Below are 22,275 nucleotides of genomic sequence, written 5' to 3'. Positions count from 1 at the left end.
AAAATAAAAAGAACAATGCATTCGGCCTGTTTTTCTAAAACCTACATAAGACAGAGGTCAAGTATTACGCAGATGAATTTAAGAAGCTTTGAGAAATACAGAACCCGTTTTCTCAGCTTCTGCTCTGCCCAAGAATTAGTGGTGGCAGCTTAATCAATGGTGGCAGCTTGCAGACTAACCCAGAAACCGCTCGGAATATTTGGGAAGTGAGGACGAGGCTGTGGTGCTTTGTTATGAGCACTGTACACTGAGACCAACTCAAAGAATGCCAACACGGACCTTCACGAAGCTGAGAATGGCATCGGTAAAGATCCACAAATATCGAACAACACTGAAGCAGGGATAATATTCTGATAAGGACAGTACCAACGAATTGTACTTTTATGTTTGTCCTTATTTAGTTATTAGTTATCCCCTTCCTCCCGAAAGGATTAGGGACGAGCAAAAGGTACTAAGAAAAAGCAAGAGAACAGAAGTCAGGAATTCAATGGGACCCTGGACAAAATACTTAAGATTCCTGCCTCAGTTTTCAGACCCATTAAATGTTTGAGAGAAGTGCACACCCAGGCCCTTTCTTTAGAATCTGCTATCTGTAAAGAGCACTCCACACTTTCATGGCTGATCCCATAATCCAGAGAGTTTGCCTTGACTTGGCTTTGAAGACAAACAATTCAATTCTCATTCTGGTCAAAGCCAGATTCAGAATCTGGTGATTCATTTACAGGATGTCCTCGCCTCCGAGGTAAATGTTAACACAATATTTTAGGTAAGATTTACATGCTAATATTAGAAAAGGTAACATCGACTGCCTTCATTAACCTGTAGCCAAGGAAACTAATACTGGAGAACAATTACCAGAACTCAAAAAAAAGTTTAATTATAGCCACCCTTCTAATCAGGAGGAAGCAGTCTAGACATCTCTGTGTAAACCTGGAAGCAAAGGAGCAGAATCCACTTTACCGCATTCCTTTGGTTTAATTTCTCCAGTCTCCAGAATGGGCTCTCTCCTGGCTTTATAAAAGTGGCTCCATTTTAAGGTCTCTGCGGTGCAAACCACACAACATGGACCTCCTCCCAAAGGGCAGGTATCCAGTCAGGTGGAGGGACCAAAACTGGAGCAGCTGGCTCTGGCACTTGGAAGCAGGTAAGACTAGCTGCCTTTTGCTTGCTTTAGAGGTCAGAAATAACAGGCTACTTTAAAAAAAAAAAATAAGCAAAAGGCTTCTGATTCTAGGTAGTTAATTTTGGGACACCTGGGTGGCTCAGTTGGTTAAGTGTCTGCCTTGGGCTCAGGTCATGATCTTGGGGTCTTGGGCCCCCACATGTAGCTCTTTGCTCACCTGGGAGCTTGCTTCTCCTGTCTGCTCTGCCTACCACTACCCTCTGCTTGTCCTCTCTCTCTCTGACAAATAAAATCTTTTAAAAATAATAAAATATATTTTTGACTTTGTAAAAATGTGACCTTTGAAATCTAAGATCCTGGCCCCGTTGTTAGAAGGCACCCAGAAATTTCATTTGGGTCCTTCTCTGTCAGGGTACCATGGCAACCAGGAAATTCTGAAGAAGTATCTAATGGAGGTAGATGGGGAACAACACCACAGGAAAGAAAATCAGGGTCAGTGACTAGAATGACCTTGCAAGGTATCCATCAGTGCTACCATACCCTTTATCCAAGAGAAATGGGAAAAACCCAAGATCACTACCCAGAATAAGAAAAAGAGATAAACTATCTTTTACACATATTCTAAGGAGGACAGATTTTAAATAACCACAAAACGTTAAGCACTCAGGACTTTTTGAAGGCTCAGGGTCAGGATCCGGGGCAGGGACCCGGTTGCCTGCAGTCCTGCCTTTCCATGCTGACTGCGCCCGCAGTGGAGGCGGCAGGAAATGTTTGGCGGATACAACTGTGCAAACGGAGATGGAGCAAAAAAGGGTGAGCAGCCAGTCTAATCCCGGGACTCCCCGACTGGCCGCGCTTCCTATCTGGATAGCTGGCAGGATGTGGAGTCCCCAGGGCCTGGCTCCTGGGTCTCTAGACCGGAGGAGGCGCGCGTAGAGCCGGGAGCTGGGATCTCCGCCCTCACCTGGAGGTGGCTGACAATACAGTATGGCTCAGGCTTGTGCAGCCCGCACGTCGAGGTCACGGAGAGCTTCTGTGCTCGGCCGATGAGAAGGTCACCCGTGGCGGGGTAGCAGCTGCCCTCCGCGCAGCCATAGCTGAATTCGGGTTCTTGAGCGCGCACTTTGGCTCCGTACAGGGCTGTGGAAAAGGGCAGGCGACCCGGGAGGTGGGGGAGTGGGTAGGACACAAGCAGGGAGCGCGCCCAAGCGAAAGGTACAAGAAGGGGCGGGAACAGAGTAGGTTTAGAAGAAAGTAGAATGCACAGAAAAAAGCCCAGTGGAAAGATGAGCGAGGAGGAGGTCGGCACGTGGAGAGGGTTCGGAAAGAGACACGGTATCACGTTGGTCCGGCAGTCCAGAATATCATTCCCGGGAGACCTAGAGACACTCAAGCCCACATAGATCTGCCTTAGGGAAGCAGCTCCAGCCACAAAAGGTAGACGTGCAGACCAGCCACTTCGATGTGCCTGTGCCTGGACCTGAGCGCAGGCAGGCAAGCGGGCAAACATCCATGCGCGCGCCGGTAGCGGGGTGAGTGTATGAACCTCCGTGCACGCGGCAGCCTGTGCATCCTCAGTGTGAAACCGTGTGTGCGTGCGCGTGGAAATGTGTGAGTGTGCGTGCGTGCACCCTCGGAGATCCCGGAAGCTTCTTTGGGGGCGAGGCAGCAGGACTCGCAGGGGGCGCCGCTTTCCCAAGCAAGGGGCGAGTGGACAAGTCCCTGCGGCTTTGGAGTGCCTTCAACGCTTCGTCATTCCAGGGAAGCACCCGGTCCAGCTGTTTCTGGCGCCATCCGGGGGCAAACAGCGATGGTTAATTGAAGCCACATGGCTCCAATCTGTTCCCAGGACTAAGCCTGCGCTCAGCTTGTACGCTTCGCCGGGAAATGGGCTCCAGGGCAGCTCTCGGCGACAAGCTCCCAGCCGACCCCAGAGAGCCTGACCCCCCCATCCCCCCGCAGTGGAGAGACCCACCGTGAACCCGCCGAAGGTGCAAAGCCCGGAGCAGGGGCCGCGGGTCCCCAGTTCTGGTCACAGAGCCCCCAGGTTGCGGGTCCGCAGCGCTCCTCGCGCGCAGTCCTCAGCCGCCACCGAGGGCGCTGGCGTTTAATCCCGGGGCACGATTCCCACCCCAGTCCCTCTCCGATCGTCCAGGCGCCCTCGAAGCAGGGTCAAACGCCTTCAGGGGCTTCTTCCCCACCCACGCCTCCTCCCCCCACCCCCTCCCCCCACCACCGCGTCCGAGGAATTACCTAAGAAACTGAAAGCGAACACCTGGAGCAGCCCCATGGCCAGTCCCTGCAGCCGAGGGGACAGCCCCTGCGGAGGACTGGAGAACGCACCGGCCGAGCCGCCTGCCCTTTTCCCCCTCGTCTTCCTTTCTGGAGAAGTAAAGGGAAAAAAAGCAAGTGTTCAGAGTGCAGAGAGGGGCCCTTCCATTTCCTGCCGCTCCCACGGAAGCGGGGAGTCCGAGGGTCGGGAGGGGAGAAAATCGCGCAGCCACTTTGTCCTCCTCACCCGGGCGGTGAGAGCGCTCTCCCCGCCGCCGGCAGCCCCGAGCCCAAAGAAGGGAATTAGAAAGTTTAGCCTTGGGAGGAACCGGGGGAGGTGCCTCCGCTCATGCGCACACCGAGAGCAGGGGCTGAGGGGGCGGGCGGCCACCGCCGGGCGAGGAGGGGGTGAGGTCCGGGTCCCACCCTCCCAGGGCGCCTCTTTTGTTTTAAGGCCGCGCCTGCGGTCGCCGCGGGCTCCGGGCTGTCCCGGGTGCGCGGCGCGCGGGGGGCGGGCGGCGTCTGGGCTGGTGGCGGAGGTAGGTGTGGGGATCGCGGCGCGAGGGGGGCCCGGCGGGACCTACCGCGCGCTCGGGCGTTTACATTTGCAGCGAGTGAGTCACGAAAGGGTACCCGGGACCGCAGACTCCCGCCCGAGGGAGAAGGCAGGTTAACCCTTTAGAAAGAGGGTCGACCTGTCAGGTTTGTGGCCCGGAGACAAGGAATCGGCATCCCTGAGCTTGGGCTGGACGCGGTATCTCCAAGGTCTCCACGCGAAGCCGGGAAAACTGCTGCTCACTGGGCTCCCCGGGCGCGCACGTGCATTTATTCGGGACCTGCCTTTAGTCCCTGCCACCCAGGTGGCCACGGCATCGAATTACCCACTTAATTGTTTTTAAAAATCTACTTCTTACCTACTTCCAGGCGATGGCTCTAATTCAGGTAATTTCTCGAATGACACCATTGTTGGTGAGGCTTTTTCCCATGTCATCGTGACAGGGTTGGCTCAACCACGAATGAGACACACTTTGCCATCTCCGCAAAGCGCCACCTCGGCGATTCTAGAGAGGAGCTCCATGGTTTACAGATGTGGGGGGGGGGGGGCGGAGGGGGCTCCTAATGGCACTGTGTGCGACCTGTCTGGTTAGATCAGGGGTGAACAGAACCTCACGCACCTTCTGGGAGTTGGGGAGGGAAGAGAGGGGGCCGGCGGAACGCCGTCCTTCCACGAACCAGCCCAGTTCTGCTGCCTTGGCACAGCGGATGGAGTCAAAGCTGGCGTTTTCCGCAAAAATGCCCTGCACGGGGTGGGGGAGGGGGGGAGTCCCAGCAGTTGCTAGCCCAGCCAGGAGATTGTGCTTGTTTTTAATTATCCCAGGGGGAAGGGTTTAAGTGGCTCGTTGGTCAGCTTTTAACTGAGCTGCAATGAAATCGGGCCCAGGGAAAGTTTAATCATTAGACCGCAAAGTAAAGCTGCTTTATGGGTTTATAAACTTCCTTTCTGCTGCGGGAGTCAGGAGCCTCAGGTCTTGGTGATGCATTAATTATTCACTAAATCAACACTTGCCCTGCAGTAGCCTTCTGATCGGTTCGCCCCCCATCCCCAAAATGCCCAGGATCCTTGGTGCTGGCTGGGCAGCCCCGCAACACAGAGAAAGCAGATGCCGTTGTGATGGCCATGGAGGGTCTTCAGAGCTTAATTAAAAAAAAAAAAAAAAAAAGAAGAAGAAAATGCTTTTCCCCTGGTTGAACTCTAATACCCTGGGCCAATGTTGCTTATTAGTTTTTCATCCATAGACATGGCAAGCATGGTTCAATTCTGCCTCTTTCATGAGACTGGCTTCTGCTTTGGCAGCTGCTGAGCCCTCCCTGCTACTCACCAGTGGTATTTGTCCCTGGTCAGTTCTTCTCATAGACTGCAAAGAGTTACCTTCAGCACTGTTCTAAAGCCTCGAACTCTGACCATCTCACTCTCAGGAGTAAACTTAACATTACTGAGAAAGTTAAGTGATTTGTTGAGGGTTTGTTTGTTTGGTTTTTTTTTTTTTTTTTTTAAACTCATATGTGCAGGGACTAATGTATAGAATACGCATTCACCCCTGACCATTCCATCTGTGGATTTGTCTGTCTCCATTCCCCATTCCAGAATGTACTTTTGTCTTGGAAGTTTGTGTCCTCCTCTGACCTGCTAAGGACAAGGCTCTCACATGTAAACCCGCTCGATTTCCCGTCCTAACAAACCAAAAAACCTTTCTCTATTCTCAACACTCTCAACTCCTTTCCTTCTTTTGACTTTCCTAGCCCAGGTACTTGAAAAGATAGTTTGCTCTCCTTTCTGTTTCCTTTTCGTTGCTCCTTTATTCCATTATAATAGGACCTCCATCTTCACCACTGGTCTCAGTGATTACTATGGACCCTCTTACTGCCAAGTGCAATGGCCCTTGTCCTTACTGGGTCTCTGTGGCTTATCTCACATTCCCTTTTTGAGACTTTTTTCCTTCACTTCCAGAACACAATTCCAAAATTTTCCCATAGGACTCTAACGCCCCCTCTGCCGTTTCTCTTTCCCCTCTCTTTCCTTTAAACATAGATGCTCCCAAAGTTTGCATCAACAGCTTCTTTTCCCTCTGAACTCTCTCATCCAAGCCCAACCTCTCCACCACCTTAGGCTTGGTACTCCCTACATCTGTAACTCCAGTTGGTACTGTGCGTGAAATTTACATCCAATTTCTAACAACCTATTGAATAGCTCTACTTTGATGGCCCATAAGTACATGTGTTGCAAAAGTGACCCTTCCCCACCAATCCCTCTTAGAACAAAATCTGTTCTTCTGTTTCTAATTTCTACTATTAGCATGGTGATCCACCTCTGAGCTCAGGACAAGCCTGGGAACAAACCTTGCTATAAGATTTGCAGAGGGCAATGCAGAATGAAAATGAGCATGTGGGCCCTTTGTTCAAAAATTAATGGTTTCAAGATGTTGACAGAGCATTAAACCAAGCCCGGGACCCTTGTGAGACTCTACAGATCCCACGTCCTTAAAGGCAGTCCAGCCTGGGGCTTGTGTTGACCATTTCCCTCACCTTACCTTTCCCTGTCACTAGCTCCTGTCCTTTCTACTTCACTAGCAACTAGCCACCATGTTCCCATTGTCCCAGTATCCCCACCCTGCCTCAGTTCAGTCTGTCCTCATGTCCGGTCTGAACCCCTGCAGGAACCACCCCCGCCCCCACCCCGAGCTGCCGTGTCTATTCCAAACTCTCCCCTTCTCCTTATCCAACCCACCCTATCACCACCAGAAGGATTTCTGAGGCACACCTTGGATTAAGTCATTCTCTTGTCCCAAAGGCTTCAATGGCTTCCCTCTGCCTATATGAGCTTTTTGGAGTTGCCTGTAGAGACACACTTTATACTTCTGCCCTCTGCTCCATGGACCCCCACTGAACTCATCAGCTTAGTGAACTACCATGCATCTTTAAAGCTTCCCCTTAAACAGGGTTCCTCTCTTTCCTCTCTCCACCCCCAACTCTGTCCACCAGCACCTTGTAAAAGCCTGTTTCAGCGTAAATGACATAATGCTGTAACTATTTATTTATGCCCTTATCTCCAGTAGACAGTAAGACAAGGCCAAGTATTGTGCAACACTGATTTATGCATAAACATTGCCTAATGTGACAGGGGCACATTGTAGGTGCTCAATAAATGTTTCTTCAATGCAATTAAATAAAAACTAGTCTCCATGTTCGGAACACTTCTTTAAGTCTTAAATGTCCACTTTCTACCTAACGTGTATTTCTATTCAAGTAGAAAAAAAAATGTCACCAGACTTGAGATCAGTTTAGGAATACTTCCAAATTTCACTCATGAACAAATTCTTCCTCTCTGTTCTATTTCATACGACTTCCTCTGGTTTCTGAAGATGTTACAAATTTAGGAAGAATGAATCACTTTTTTTAGCGGAGCTTGTCGAAGCTTTACTCCTGCTGACACGACCCTTACTTTCTTATCCAGTCCACATGTGTCCTCACCTGGACTGACCTGCTTCAGTGTAAGGCAGTCTTTACTGGAAAATTCTGCAGCATTTGAATGGCAGATGGGACTGCAAAGTGTTGGCTGTTCCGTCTCAAAGACCATGTAACAGTTGTCTTTCTGAGGCATTGTTTGTTTGAAGGAAAAAAAACAACCTGCTTTCAAGGTCACCTTCATAGTCTTAGAATGCCACTTATGAACGTCATTTTAAATCCTGGATTGATGTAAAACAAGGATGGCACATTCTAGACTTTGACCTTTAGGTTTTAAAACCTGGCTGTTTACAGAATATTGTTCTCATGAACAATACTAGATTTTGAAAAATCAGATTTAAGTGTACTTTGTGAGATTCTGAAGTGAGCTTAAAAAAAAAGAATGTTCAATGACCAGGAAAATTCAGAACAAATGTCACAGAGCACTTTCTATATGTCCCTTTTATAATATGTGGGACAGGAATTTATAATTTTGTGTCAAATGCCCGTTGTCCTTAGGAACTCTTTGAGGGCAGGCACTGTGTTTGATTGGCATTTAGATTTCCGTCCAGTGGCAGAGTTTTTGGTGTACGGAATACCCTCAGAATCTGCTTGCTGGATAAGTAATAAAAATTGAATAATCCTTCCTTAGAACCATTAAAGGAGCACATAGGGGTGCTGTCACCTTCTAGAATAGGGAAGGCCTGAATCAAGCAGGGAGTCATGGTATTTTCACTCTCAGACCATGCAACAGAAACTGCTACTTGGGCTTATGGTAACATCCCTTTGTCTGGTAACAGCACCCAGAGTTTTTTGAGGGGACTAGTCCCTTGACACCATCAGCCCACCTAATTTGGATAGGGCCGATCCCTCCATGGGCTCCAGGCTAATAATTCAGTGCATTTCTATCTCCTTCTTCCCAGTGTTTGGTTCAGGGGTGGGTATACAACTCAAATTTTCCAGTTAGACAGCTTCTGGGGGTTTTTTTTGTGGGAGAGAAAAATCTTTCTCCCTGGACTTAGAATCATATGGATAGAACTGGTGGAGGCCACTTGAGACCAGGGCTAACCACAGAGGAAGTTAGAATGGAGGGAAGCAACAGGGCAGATCCTTAAGGTCTATCTTGGAATATCTTGATCTAGCTATGCCTGAAGCCAGCAGACATTACCCAAGCCAAGACCATTTCATGGCTATGTAGCATGAGAGTTATAAACCTTTGTTGTTTGTAGTTTGAGATTGGGTCGGGGGGAGGGGGTGTTGATGAGCAACCTGACCTAGTTTACCATGATGATTCAAGCAGGTCTTTATCATTACTGTCTTAAAAAGTCATCTGTCTATTCTTAAATATGTCAAAACAGGTAACAAATGAGGACCCAAGTCTGTATTTGAAAGTTTTAAAATGGTCACTAAAGAGATATAAAGGGGTTGCATCCGTGCTCTTCATGGGCTTTCTGAAAGGCTGCTTACCCACTGAACTTCACCTCCCGCAAAGGCGGCAAGATCCCGCTGGAGGTAGGGTGACACTTTGTACCCATTTATGCCTGTGAATTCCAAACCTCTTTAAAAATGTCTTATCTATATTTAACAGAAATGCCATAGTAACAGTTTAACTAGGACACATTTTCAGCTCACTGTTTATTCTTTGTTTATGGATTTTAGCATCTGGTTGCTAACCTAGAGCTTTAAAATTGAATAGGGTGGGGGGTGCCTGGGTGGCTCAGTCCTTAAGCATCTGCCTTCAGCCCACCACATGATCCTGGAGCCCTGCTCAGCGGGAAGCCTGCTCCTCCCTCACCCAGTCTCCCTTCTCTGCCTGTGTTCCCTCTCCCTATCTCTGTCAAATAAATAAAATATATTTTTTAAAATTAAAAATAAAAATAAAATAAAATTGAATAAGAGAGAGATTAATGATTGAGGTAAAGCTCAAGAGCCTTAGCAAAGCTCTTAAATTTTTTCTCATTTAATTAGATTCATAGCAGGATTAACTTAAATGTAGCCAATTAAACATTTTAAGATTTGATTACTTGTCATGATCTAGCTTGATTTTTCTAGCATATCTTATCTTTACCTTCGTTCATGAGTGCCCTACTGAAAGGGGTGTGGCATAGGAATGTAAAAAACACAAATACTTGCCAATAAAATTTATAGACCTTTATAAGTAAGCCAATAAAATTTAAGACCTTTAAAAGTAAGAGTTTTTGTCTCCCTGATCAGCTTTTTGCATATGATAGTTGCCATCACAAACGTTTATAGAACTGGAAGTTTAAGAGAAATCATCACAACTACTTACGTTAGAAATATTAAAAGATTTTTTATGTGAGCTATGTACTTGGACAAAATACACTGACATCTAAAATTTGAGGTCTGCTTTTTGTTTTAAAACTGTTGCTTGAAAATCACCAATCTGATTAACTATCTGATAGTTAAATTTTAGAAAAACTTTTAAATTCTGTATATTTTTTATAGCAATCTACCTAAAATTGTACTTTTAAACATTATTTTGAAAATTTTATTTCAGTTGATGGTATTACTTCCCTTGACTTTGTAAGGATGCTGAAATTCAGTAATAGCCAGAGGAGGAGAAAAGGACTTTCTATATTCTAATATTTTAACTTTTTAACTCTTCCTTTATTCTTTTTAAGTCCAGATTCTGTCTTTCTCCATTTAAAATGCCTAGTTCAAACCACAATGAGATACCACCTCACACCAGTCAGAATGGCTAAAATTAACAAGTCAGGAAATGACAGATGCTGGCGAGGATGCAGAGAAAGGGGAACCCTCCTACACTCTAGGTGGGAGTGCAAGCTGGTGCAGCCACTCTGGAAAACAGTATGGAGGTTCCTCAAAAAGTTGAAAATAGAGCTATCACACTACTGGGTATTTACCCTAAAGATATAAACGTAGTGATCTGAGGGGCATGTGCATCTGAATGTTTATAGCAGCAATGTCCACAATAGCCACACTATGGAAAGAACCTAGATGTCCATCAACAGAGGAATGGATAAAGAAGATGTGGTATATATACACAATGGAATATTATGCAGCCATCAAGAAAAAAAATGAAATCTTGCCATTTTTGATGACATGGATGAAACTAGAGGGTATTATGCTTAGCGAAATAAGTCAAGCGGAGAAAGACAATTACTATATGATCTCCCTGATATGAGGAAGTGGAGATGCAATGTGGGGGGCTTGGGGAGTAGGAAAAGAATAAATGAAAAAATGGGATTGGGAGGGAGACAAACCATAAGAGACTCTTAATCTCACAAAACAGGCTGAGGGTTGCTGGGGGGAGGGGGATAGGGAGAGGGGGGTGGGGTTATGGACATTGGGGAGGGTGTGTGCTATGTGAGTGTTGTGAAGTGTGTAAACCTGGCGATTCACAGACCTGTACCTGGGGCTAATAATACATTATATGTTTATTAAAAAATTATTAAAAATAAAAATAAAAATAAAATGCCTAGTTCAGTTCCCAGAGAATCCCAGAAGTCCTCACCACTTTCCCTCATGAGTTCCCAGTCCCGTGCCCAGGGCATGGTAGGTCCTTCAGTCCTTCAGAAATGCTTATGAATGAACGAAAAAGCATTTATTGGGGGCACCTAAGTTGCTTAGCTGTTTAAGTGTCAGCTTAAGTTAAATTCTTAACTCTTAAGTTAAGTCTTTAACTCTTAAGTTAAGAGTTAAACTTAACTTTAACTTAAGTTAAACTCTTGATTTTGGCTCAGGTCATGATCTTAGGGTTGTGAGATCAAGTCCCATGTCCAGCTCCATGCTGGTCATGGAGCCTGCTTAAGATTCTATCTTTCCCTCTCTCCCTCCTTATCTCCTTCTCCCCACCCAGCTTTCACCCATGTGCTTGCTCTCTCTAAAATAAATAAATCTTAAAAAAAAAAAAAAAAAAGGCATTGGGGCACCTCGGTGGCTCAGTTGTTAAGCATCTGCCTTTGGCTCTGGTAATGATCTCAGAGTCCTGGGATTGAGCCCTACATCGGGCTCCCTGCTCAGTGGGACGTCTGCCTCTCCCTCCCCCATTCTCCCTGCTTGTATTCCCTCTCCTACTATCTCTCTCTCTCTTTCTCTGTCAAATAAATAAATAAAAGCTTTTTTTTTTTTTTTTTTTTTAAAAAAAGCATTTATTTAACCTCTATTTTGACTGTAGTACGGTTCAGGGAATATCTTTGTGCCAGGGCTTGAAATGAGAGCATCAACGACTCTTGCTGCAAACCTAGCTCCCAGTTTTGGGTTATTAATTCTTACCAAGGACAGTAGGTTGAGTTAGCAAGTTGAATGCTCCACTACTACTCACAGCTAGTACTGGAGTAGCTCCTAATTTCCAGTCCAGTATTTTTACCCTGGGTAGATGCAGTCTTTGATATGAACTCCTTTCAGAAATGGTAAGGCTGGTTAAAAGGCACGCCCTCTCTGATAGCCACAGTCCTGCCTCATTGTCCCCAACAGCAGTGCTGTGGGCCTTCTAGAAGCATTAACTTTACAACTTCAGCCCCTCTACAAGAATAAGCCTGCTCTTCTGTTGTGTCTGGTGCTGCCGCGGCTGTGGATCAGATCTGGAAAGGGCAGCCCACCCGGAGGCGAGAGCGGCTGCATTTTTAATCACATCACGAACAAGTCAGGTGCTATTTCACATATTGGGCTGTTCGCCAGACAAAAAAGTCGTAGGATGTGTTTGGCCTTTCCAAGATGGCTAATGGAATGTGGCTATTAACCTCTCTGACAAAATGAGGTCTCGGGAACCCTCTCTGGAAAGCATGGTCTATGGAGCCCGCAATTCTGACATCCGCTCAGGACTCTGTAATCGAAATGCTGACCACTGGTTAGTGTGGACTTGGACTTTGGCCACTCCAGTCATCTACGTAATTAGTACCCTAAGCCTTAGCAGCTACCTCTCTCTCTCATCCTTCATCATTTCTTGAGTGTTTTCTATGTGCCAGTCATGGCTATGTGCTAATGGTGTATGTTCTACACTGTGAGACAACCAGGGCAGTCCTGACATGGACATACTATTGGTAAGAAGACCCACAAGGGTTGAAGTCAAAGATGAAGGAGGAACATTACAATGCCCTATTTCTATAAACACATATACACATACATACAGGAATAGGCAATGATAAAGTTCTAGAAAGAGGCAGAGCAAACAGATGATGGTGGGTGCTTTCGAGGAAGGGATAGGGACGATGTTTGGGATGGGGGTTAAATGAGGTTTTAATTTTTTTTTAATGACAATCCATTTGTCTATAACCAGTGTAATTAAACAATAACAAAAGATTATAACCCAAAATCTTGTTTTGTTTTGTTTTTTAAGGTATCAATGTTTGTTATACTTTGAATAAAGCATATGATAAATGTTGGCCAAATCTGGGTTTTTACCTTAAAATACAAATTCAAAGAGGTAGGAAATTAAAATTATTTCTAGTCACCAATGAATTTCCTAAATGACATGGCAGGGCTCCTTAATGTCATCTCTGAAACAAGGACAAAGACCAGGTATCTTAGCACACTCTATCGGCTCTTAGAAATCTGGCCCCTATGTAATTACTCTCACGTCTGTGTTCCCAACTGTCAGCCTCCACTCCCACCAAGCTCTTGCCTGCACACACTCACTGTTCTCAAAACCTAAACCCTGGTTTTTGGCTCATCCAGTTCTTTCTGCCTGGAATGCCTTCTCGCTTTTCATTCTTCTCTGCCAAGACAGCCTCTACTTACATTCACATGTGGAACCTTCTCAATTCCACGGCCCAGGTAGAATACTCGGACATACACCAACCGAAGGAGACCTTTCTAGATTATTCTAGACCAGCCATGCCACACATGAGGCCAGGCGCCTCGTCTCTCACGCTTATTGCCATACCCTTACCACCAGCACAGAGCACACCGTTGGTATACAATGAGTGCCCACCAGATTGTTAGAAGAGTGTATTTTCTGTGTTTGCTCAGTTTCAAGTGCTTTAAGAGCATCCTAATTTCCCCAGCACTAAGCAAAGAGCTCATCAGATATTTATTGAGTGCGTTCATTCAATAAATGCCTGGAACTATGCCCATTGTGCTTTCTGGGGAGAAATAATTCACAGGTAATTCTTCAGCCAGGATGAGTCATACCCAATATACATTAGTACTATGTATATATAGCACATGACATTTTATTCCACGGGAAGTATAAGTGAGGAGCTTTCTATGAAGTATTATGGAGAATACGTAATGTTAACTCACCACAAACTTGCTCAGCCGTGCTCTGCAGCATGCTGTGGAGAGTGTAGGGCGATGATGAGATAATGGTAAGTCACGGTCCCCGAGTCTTCCCGTGTCATCTGTCAGGAGGTTCGCAAGGGCACTAACATAACTAATTCCTTCGAAGGTAACTGTGTGCCTTTCTGGAGGGCAAACTGAAATATTAAAATTTAAATTACACATAACTTTGTGGGAAAATATGCTAAATTAGGCAGATAAAGAGGTTTACACTATTGTTTTTAAACAAGACAGAAACTGGAAATGACTGATTGATCCCCAATTGATGGCCACTTCCGTTAAGTAATTATGCTAGACCCCTGTAATGAAATGCTAGACAGTTGCCTAAAAAGGTGGGGGCTTTTTTTAAGGATATGACTGGGGAAAGTAGGCTCCAGTCATGAAAAAAAAAATGTAGATGTATGTTGCATTTCTTGAAGGATTAAAAAGGGAGAACACCCAGGAATTGCCTGCATGTAGCCCAAAATATTAAATCATTTCCCCTTATATTATGATATTTTTGCATAATGAACATGTAATAGCCCTTGTTCTAAAAATTTTTTTAATTAAGCTAGTTTCCTGTGATTGCATTCTCCAAAGTGACCTTTTATGTTCAGAAATGAAGTCACTTTAATAAACTTTGTAACTTAGATGGAAGTATTGCAATGTTCACACCCCTGCGAAGAGTGTCTTCTGCCCAGTAAAAACCGAGGAAAACAGATCTGAAAACAGATCAAGCTTGCTGAGATCCCTAAAACATAAAGGTATTTCATAGAAACTTGAGTTTGAGTAGAATGGGAACTCTTGTGGTCTATTTAGGTTTGAATACAATGTTGAATAGTCGTGATTAATTTTTTGTAACCACTTCCTTTGCTTTTATGTTCCAGTCAAAATATAGTCAACTGTATTCACAGTGGAAAGTTGATTTTTTTTTCTTACAAAGAAACATGTTTATAAATGTTTAAATCTATTAGAGTTAGCCCCCAATGAGGATAGAAGGAAAAATGGAATTTAAGGCGAAATTTTAGAATACACATCTCTATATATATGCTGCGTAGAATGTATGATGATGGTGTGAAGAGTTGGACAGAACCAGGATTTTAAAAGAAAATTGCAATTTGAAACCTATCCTATATAAATAGATTAACTTTTTTACTTTGGTTTGTAAGAAAGTTTAGACTGCGTCCCAAATGAAAGGAATTATTCTTTTAATCCCAAATATTTGATCTTTTCCATTAGTATTTTGCTTCTCTAGATGAATTATAATTCAGTATGGCCAACACAGAGCTAAACCTGAATGTCACAAAGATTCCCCAAATGTTTATCTTTAGATATGGGATGTTTACAGCCTTTCCAAACTTTGAGCTTCTTCCCATGGTACGAATCTCTGGAATCCTCAAACATTAGTTTAGCTGTTAGATGTTCAGGCTCCATTTAACTTCCATTCCTATTTCCTTCTAGAAAATTTAAGTATAGTGATGCTTTTAATAGGCTCAGTTGAGAATCAAGAAAAAAAACTTGGATTAATTTCAAAATTCACTTGAACAGAGCTAATAATGTAGATAGCAGTTTGGTTATTAAACAGTCCTAGAAATTGGTTGCATATCTTCTAGAACCTCTACGCCCAACCAGGTAGTTCTTTATGTAGGAAAAGGAAATAAACCTACAACTACTAAAGCAAATGCATTTTGTTAAGTACACAACTATTGTAATAAGTTTTAGATGTAACAGTTTAAATTTGGCCTACCTTGATATTTGTTACATTGTTGCTTTGTTTTTAAGAACTACTTGGAAAGCTTTGAAGACTGAAAATAATTCTGCTGATTGTGTTTGATGACAACTACATGCTCACTTAGTTGGCTACTCTTTTTTTTTTTTTCTTAAGATTTTATTTGACAGAGACACACAGTGAGAGAGGGAACACGAGCAGGGGGAGTGAGAGGGAGAAGCGGGGTTCCCGATGAGCAGGGAGCCCGATGCAGATTCTTGGGGGGGGGGGGGGAGGCTCAATCCAGACCCTGGGATCATGACCTGAGCAGAAGGCAGATGCTTAACGACTGAGCCACCCAGGCGCCCGATTAATTGGCTACTCTTAAAAGGCCTCCTAGTCCTACAAGATTAGACATGTTTGTTCACTAACATCAAGGATAAAGTATTTCTATTTGCTAAGCCACTTTGACCTTTGTTTTCTTTCTAGCAGAATCGCTTTCTGTGAAATCCTTCATAAGATAGGCCATTTATATAAACATATAAGTTAGTCAATTAAAGAAAATGTTCTCCTGTATTCGATGGACCATTTCATAGAGCCTAAGACCAGTTAAAAGAGCAAGTGGTCTTGAAAGAAAGGGTCCAATAGAGCGAATATTGTCTTGGAAGAGGATTGCTCTCACCCCTCCCCCACCTTTTGGCATTTCTGTCAATAAGCTGTGTGACCCCCGCTAAGGTCACCTTCATGCTTTTCTGAAAATGAAGGGAGGTGGGTGAGGGAAGTCTTTAAATCTCTTGCACTTCAGATTCCTTAAACCTCTTTCTGAAGGAGGGTCAAGACTGGGGAGAAGATCATGCTCAAAAGCTCCAGAGAGATGCCTGCAGCCGGCGTCTCTAAGGGTTTGCCCAGTTCCTTCTAGAACTTTCAGATAGTCATTTTATAGTTTTTCCCATTAGAGGGACTATCTTCCACTGACAGAATTTTTTTTTCTTAACTATGAACGCTCTGTGGGTTACTTCAAAGTCTTCCCTGCAAGGAAGTACCAGTACCAAAGATTAGATTTTAATTCTTGGTGCAACATAAGGAGGACCAGAGGACTTTGAATGCAGTAAACTTCATCTGCTACCACCCAGAGAATATAAGATAAGACATAGCCAGCCCCATATTTCCTAGACTTTGGTGTTTGTCATCAAAGAACCATGGTTGTGCATGGAACAATGTCAATATGGCTAGGAGTCAAACACTGAACATTTAAAAAAAAAACTCATAATTCATATGAACAGGAAGAAAGCACTGTACTCAAAAATCCTGTACGTCCTGATTAATGTGTTTAGTAGAGATTGTGGTAGCTTTGCTTTGCCTAACCAAGTTTGCTCAGTCGGCAGGCTGAGTCAGAGGCGGGCTGGTAGGGCAGGAGCAGCCTTCTAGAATGGCCAAAGCATTTAATGAGTAAAGATTATATGTGGTTTCAAGCTATTTCCCAGTAGAGAAAAGCTAGATGCTGATAGCTGAACTACCTGTTAAGAGGAGTCGTGCTTCGTCTGCTTTATGTTGGAGGGAGAGGGGGAGGAAATGCATACTGTCAAGGGTTTGAGGGCAGGAAAGAGGAGAGAACAAACGGGGGACTGTCTTCTTGTAAAAGGCAAGCGGGCGTCTCTTTTCCTAAAAACCTTAAAAGCTTATAACAGAAAAAGCTTGTGAAAATGGTGGTAATTTTTCTGGAGCATGAGAATCAGGGCTGGCCAAGAACGTTTAGTTAGTTAGAAGCGGAAGGTGAATGGGAAAAGTTCTACTCAGGATTGGCGGGGTGGGGGTGAGGGAGTGGGATTGGAGGCAAGGAAAGAAAAGAATGGATGGGGGGTGGTTTGCACGCAGGAGGGTTTGATTAATCTGGTTTGTTGAATGGCTAAGGATTACCGAGGAACTAAAAATTATAACTGTATTTACATAAATTTTGCATAAATCTTTTATGTAAATATATAAGCTTTTATATTTATATATAAAAATGTTTTTCACATGTGTTCTTTTTGCTTAGCCACATAATGCAATCACTTTCTCTTTGCAAAGCCTAACTAAATGCAAAGCAAGGTGCTCCTTCCCTTTGGCCTAGTGAGCTCTGCCTGGGAAGTGTGGCTGTTGCCTGTGAGGCCATGACCTTCCTTTGGGGGTGGCACACCCTAATTTATGGCCCTGTGGCTTGGAAAATATCAACAATCTTGTAAACAAACATCCATCGCAGAGGGAAAGAGAGAGTGACCAAGTGCAAAGGGAAGAACCAGATTTGAGAGGAAAGAGCAGGGAGCTTATTTGAGGGGAGTTTTTACAGCTGAGAAGTTTCCAGAGAAATGATTTTCAGTTAGCTGCTATAGGGTGGTGGTTACAGAGAGCGGAGAGAGATGGAGAAAAGGATTTCTTTTGTCCTATGCATGGATTGGATTGCCATTTGACATGGTTTCCTCTTAATATGGAGAGAAAGACTTGCATTGTTCTCAATTACACTTTTAGAGGGGCCAACCCATATGCTGAGCTGGTTTCATGTTACAGTGGAAAACTTTTTCATTCAGGGATGGTCCCAGGACTGTCTGAATTGCAACAATTTGGAGTCGATTTATGGAACTAATATGTAAGTGAACAAATATTTAGAATGTTCCACACGGTGCTAAGTTCTGTAAGGAATATGGAAGTGCCTGAACACGTGTTTTGTTTTTTGTTTTTTTTCTTTTTGTTATGTTAGTCACCATACAGTACATCATTAGTTTTTGATGTAGTGTTCCATGATTCATTGCTTGCATATAACACCCAGTGCTCCGTGCCATCCATGCCCTCCCTAATACCCATCACCAGACTCACCCATCCCCCTTCTAAAACCCTCAGTTTGATTCCTGGAGTCCACAGTCTCTCATAGTTCATCCCCCGCCTCTGATTTTCCCCCCTTCTTTTTTCCCTTCTCCTAATGTCCTTCATATATTCCTTATTTCCATAGAGAAGTGAAACCATATGATAATGGTCTTTCTCTGACTTATTTCACTCAGGATAATCTCCATCCATGTTGATGCAAAAGTTGGGTGTTCATCATTTCTGATGGCTGAGTACTATTCCATGGTATATATGGACCATATCTTCTTTATCCATTTGTCTGTTGAAGGGCATCTCAGCTCTTTCCACAATTTAGCTATTGTGGCCATTGCTGCTTTGAACACTGGGGTACAAATGGCCCTTTTCACTACATCTGTATCTTTGGGGTAAATACTCAGTAGTGCAATTGCAGGGTCATAGGGAAGCTCTATTTTTAATTTCTTAAGGAATCTCCACACTGTTTTCCAAAGTGGCTGCACCAACTTACATTCCCACCGACAGTGTAAGAAGGTTCCCCTTTCTCCTCAAACTCTTCAACACTTGTTTGCCTTATCAATTTTGGCCATTCTAACTGATGTAAGGTGGTATCTCAATGTGGTTTTGATTTGAATCTCCCTGATGGCTAGTGATGATGAACATTTTCTCATGTGTCTGTGAGCCATTTGGATGTCTTCTTTGGAGAAGTATCTGTTCATGACTTCTGCCCATTTTTTGACTTATTTGTTTTTTGGGCCTTGAGTTTGAGAAGTTCTTTATAGATCTTGAATATTAGCCCTTTATGTTACCATTTGCAAAATACTTCTCCCATTCCATGGGTTGTCTGTTTTGTTGACTGTTTCCTTTGCTGTGCAAAAACTTTTGATCTAGATGAAGTCCCCAAAACTTCATTTTTTCTTTTGTTTCCCTTGCCTTGGAAACAGGTCTTGAAAGAAGTTGCTGTCGCCAATGTCAAAAAGGTTATTGCCTATGTTCTCCTCTAGGATTCTGATGGATTCCTGTCTCACATTGAGGTCTTTCATCCATTTTGAGTTTATCTTTGTGTATGGTGTGAGAGAATGGTCGAGTTTCATTCTTCTATACATAGCTGTCCAATTTTCCCAGCACCATTTATTGAAGAGATGGTCTTTTTCCATTGGATATTTTTTCCTGCTTTGTTGAAGATTAATTGACCAGGAATACGTGTTCTATATCCTCTCATAAGTTACTCTCTGGGTAGATAAGGCTTATCAGCTAACTTTCGAGGTAAGAGAAGACTTCAGAGAAAGTGTTTGCAGCTAAGCGGGAAAGAGACAACTTCGAGATGGGGCAGTGGGGAGTTTCTTTAAGGAAAAGTCCAGTTTGGTGGAGAGACAGGAATCAGGCTTTTAAGACAGGCAACGCTGCAGGAGCGCCTGAGCACAGGGGAAGTGTGGATGTCTCTTTCTCTTACATACATACATACATACATACACATACACACACACACACACACACACACACCCTAGGAAGTAGGTCTCCAAAGGGTTTCAGGAATACCTTACTCTTCTCCTAGCCCTTCCACCTGTGAGTGACCCTGGGCAGTAGACCAGGCATAGTCCTTAACATTTCACAGCTGAAGGAAATGAAGACATGAAATTCAGAGGCTGTGAATCACGTGAGGTCATGAAAGGGACAAGACAGAATTCACCTGCCTTTTGGTGCCCCGGGGCCCATGCTGTGGGACAGAGAGGGGACTGATGCAGCAGTCTGGAGAGGGACCGGATTCCCTTAGTGCCTCAGAGATACTGAAGGGGATATTGGTTTGGTGGATTTAATGGAGACTGAAGTCACAGTGACATCACAGGAGAGGTTTGTTTTTCTCTCCTGCACAAGTTCAAGCTGGCAGGCAGACCAGGGAAACCAAGGGTAGACAGCTTTAATCCACAAGGTCATTTTGCTGCCTCTAAGCCCCAGGAGGCTGGTCTACACAGCAGCATCAACCTGGTCTTTTGGTTTAAGGAATAGGAAGTGGCTTTCCTATATGCTCTCTCCAATTCCCATCATCACCCGTTCTCCTCTCCCAGGGAGGACTCCCTGTCTCGTGCTGCCCTTACCTTTATAGCTTTCCTCCGCCAACCCCTTATTAAACGGTTCCAGCTTGTACCATCTGCACCCTGCGGGACCCTGACTGGTAGTCAGCTAGGGATTTCTCTTTCTTTAGCCCTGTTTCACCAGGATTATCCTCATCTATATGCGTATACCCAACTCGCCACATTCTGGCCCACTTGAAGGGGAAAAAGACGAATGGAAGGTGTCTTAGTTTTCTATTGCTGCTATAACCAATTACTGTAAACATAGTGGCTTAAGAGGACACGTATTTATCTTACAGTTCTGTAGGTTAGAAGTCCGACACGGGTCTCACTCGGCTAAAATCAAGGTGTGTTCTTTTCCAGAGGCAATGGAAAAGAATCCCTTTGCTTGCTTTTTCTAGTTTCTGGGATCCACTTCCTCCTCTGTCTCGAGAGCCAGGAATGTCAGAACAAGTCCTTCTCGTGCCGGTATCTTGCTGCCTCTCTCATTCTCTCTCTCTCTTCCACCTTCCTCTTCCACTTTTAAAGACTCTTAAAGTTATACAGGACCCACCTGGAGAGCTCAGGCTAATTGCCCCATCTCAAGGTCAGCTGATTTGAACCAGAATTCTATCTGCCTCCTTAATTTCCCTTTGCCATGTAACATAACATAGTCCCAGGCGATGGAGGTTAGGGCATGGATATCTTCTGGGGTCATTATTCTTGCTTCCCACGGAGGCTGAACAGCTTCCTTTTAAGGTTATGTCCTTGAAGTCGCACATAACACTCTCACAAATATCCTCCCGGCCAGAATTCAGTCACATGGTCACAATGAACTGCCGGGGAAGCTGAGTAATTTCTCTAATGAGGCAACCACGTGCTTGTTTAGAAATGGAGGAGTCCTACTCCCAAAAGAAAGAAGGAAGAGGAGAAGATACTGGACAGCAATTCTTTTTGGTTTCCCTTCATCTTGCCACCTTGGTGCTGTGGGCAAAGGGCACTTAACTCCTGGCCCTGAGCTGCTCCTCACCTGAGACTGGTTTCTTTTTTTTTTTTTTTTTTTTTTTAAGATTTTATTTATTTATTTGACTGGCAGAGATTACAAGTAGGCAGAGAGGCAGGCAGAGAGAGAGAGGAGGAAGCAGGCTCCCCACTGAGCAGAGAGACCGACGTGGGGCTCCATCCCAGGACCCTGGGATCATGACCTGAGCCGAAGGCAGAGGCTTTAACCCACTGAGCCACCCAGGTGCCCCGAGACTGGTTTCTAATTTAGGAGAAGATAGAATTGTTTCCTTAATGGACCACACTGGCTCCATCATAGTGATGTTTCCTGATCTTCACAATGATTTTCTGATGAGACTAGCTGGTTTGCCAATGTTTCTTTCTGACCGCTGGTAACAGGGCTTCCTCACATTTACCGGCCACAGACTCCGTGTGTGACAGACCTGGTACACTCTCCGCCGTCTTGCTCTCTCTTCCACAGTCACAGTCACCGATCCTGTCTGCTGCCCTGTCACTGAGTGTTGCCTGTGTCAGTCTCTATGAGCCCGGCCACGACTCTCCATCTCAACCCTGGCTCTCTGTCTCCTGCCCTTCCCCCCACTGCTGCTCTGAGACGCATGGAGTTCAGTGGAGACTTCTCTGTTCCGGTCTCTCACACACCACGGCAGACTTCCCAGTGCCAGGCAGATGTAGTGTTCACTCACCTCAAGCCTAGGAAACTATCAGAGTCATTATAACAGAAGCAAAGACCATGTATTCATGTTGATGTAGAGCTGCTAGCTCTTCCATGAAAACTGACGGAGGCTTCTTGATGCAGAATACATGGATCTAAAACCAAGAGAGGGGGAAAATCTGACACTCCTCGCAATTACATTCAAATGCCTCACAGGCAAAATTTTACTTCTTATACCTGACTTTGGGCTCCAGTCTCTAAGGAAGTATTTTTTACTAGATGGCACAACAGTTGCACCATTGAATTAGAAACCTACCAATAACCAGCTCTTTCAGGAACAACAGGCCAAATAAAGGGGGATTATCATTTTGAT

At 44.6% G+C, this 22,275-nt stretch overlaps 1 protein-coding gene and 1 long non-coding RNA gene across 7 annotated transcripts in view; one reads left to right on the top strand and one right to left on the bottom strand.

Moving 5' to 3' along the window:
• LAMB1 (laminin subunit beta 1) overlaps positions 1 to 3,745 on the bottom strand; it is a 67,742-nt gene extending 63,997 nt beyond the window's left edge. The window contains exons 1-3 of the mRNA XM_059170792.1: positions 3,642 to 3,745; positions 3,377 to 3,505; positions 2,088 to 2,263 (exon numbers count right to left, since the gene is read on the bottom strand). Of these exons, the coding sequence (XP_059026775.1) occupies positions 2,088 to 2,263; positions 3,377 to 3,413 (213 nt within the window). The 5' untranslated portion in view covers positions 3,414 to 3,505; positions 3,642 to 3,745. The remainder of the gene's footprint in view (positions 1 to 2,087; positions 2,264 to 3,376; positions 3,506 to 3,641) is intronic.
• Positions 930 to 22,275, top strand: part of LOC131829235 (uncharacterized) — a 30,817-nt gene continuing 9,471 nt past the window's right edge. For all 6 annotated transcript variants that reach the window (XR_009352777.1, XR_009352779.1, XR_009352781.1 and 3 more), the window contains exon 1: positions 930 to 1,144. This is a non-coding gene — a long non-coding RNA (uncharacterized LOC131829235). The remainder of the gene's footprint in view (positions 1,145 to 22,275) is intronic.

The sequence above is a fragment of the Mustela lutreola genome, chromosome 4 (assembly GCF_030435805.1).
Source record: "Mustela lutreola isolate mMusLut2 chromosome 4, mMusLut2.pri, whole genome shotgun sequence".
Classification (NCBI taxonomy): Eukaryota; Metazoa; Chordata; class Mammalia; order Carnivora; family Mustelidae; genus Mustela; species Mustela lutreola.
The sequence above is the reverse complement of the archived record's forward strand: the minus strand, read 5'-3'. Positions and strand labels throughout refer to the sequence as shown.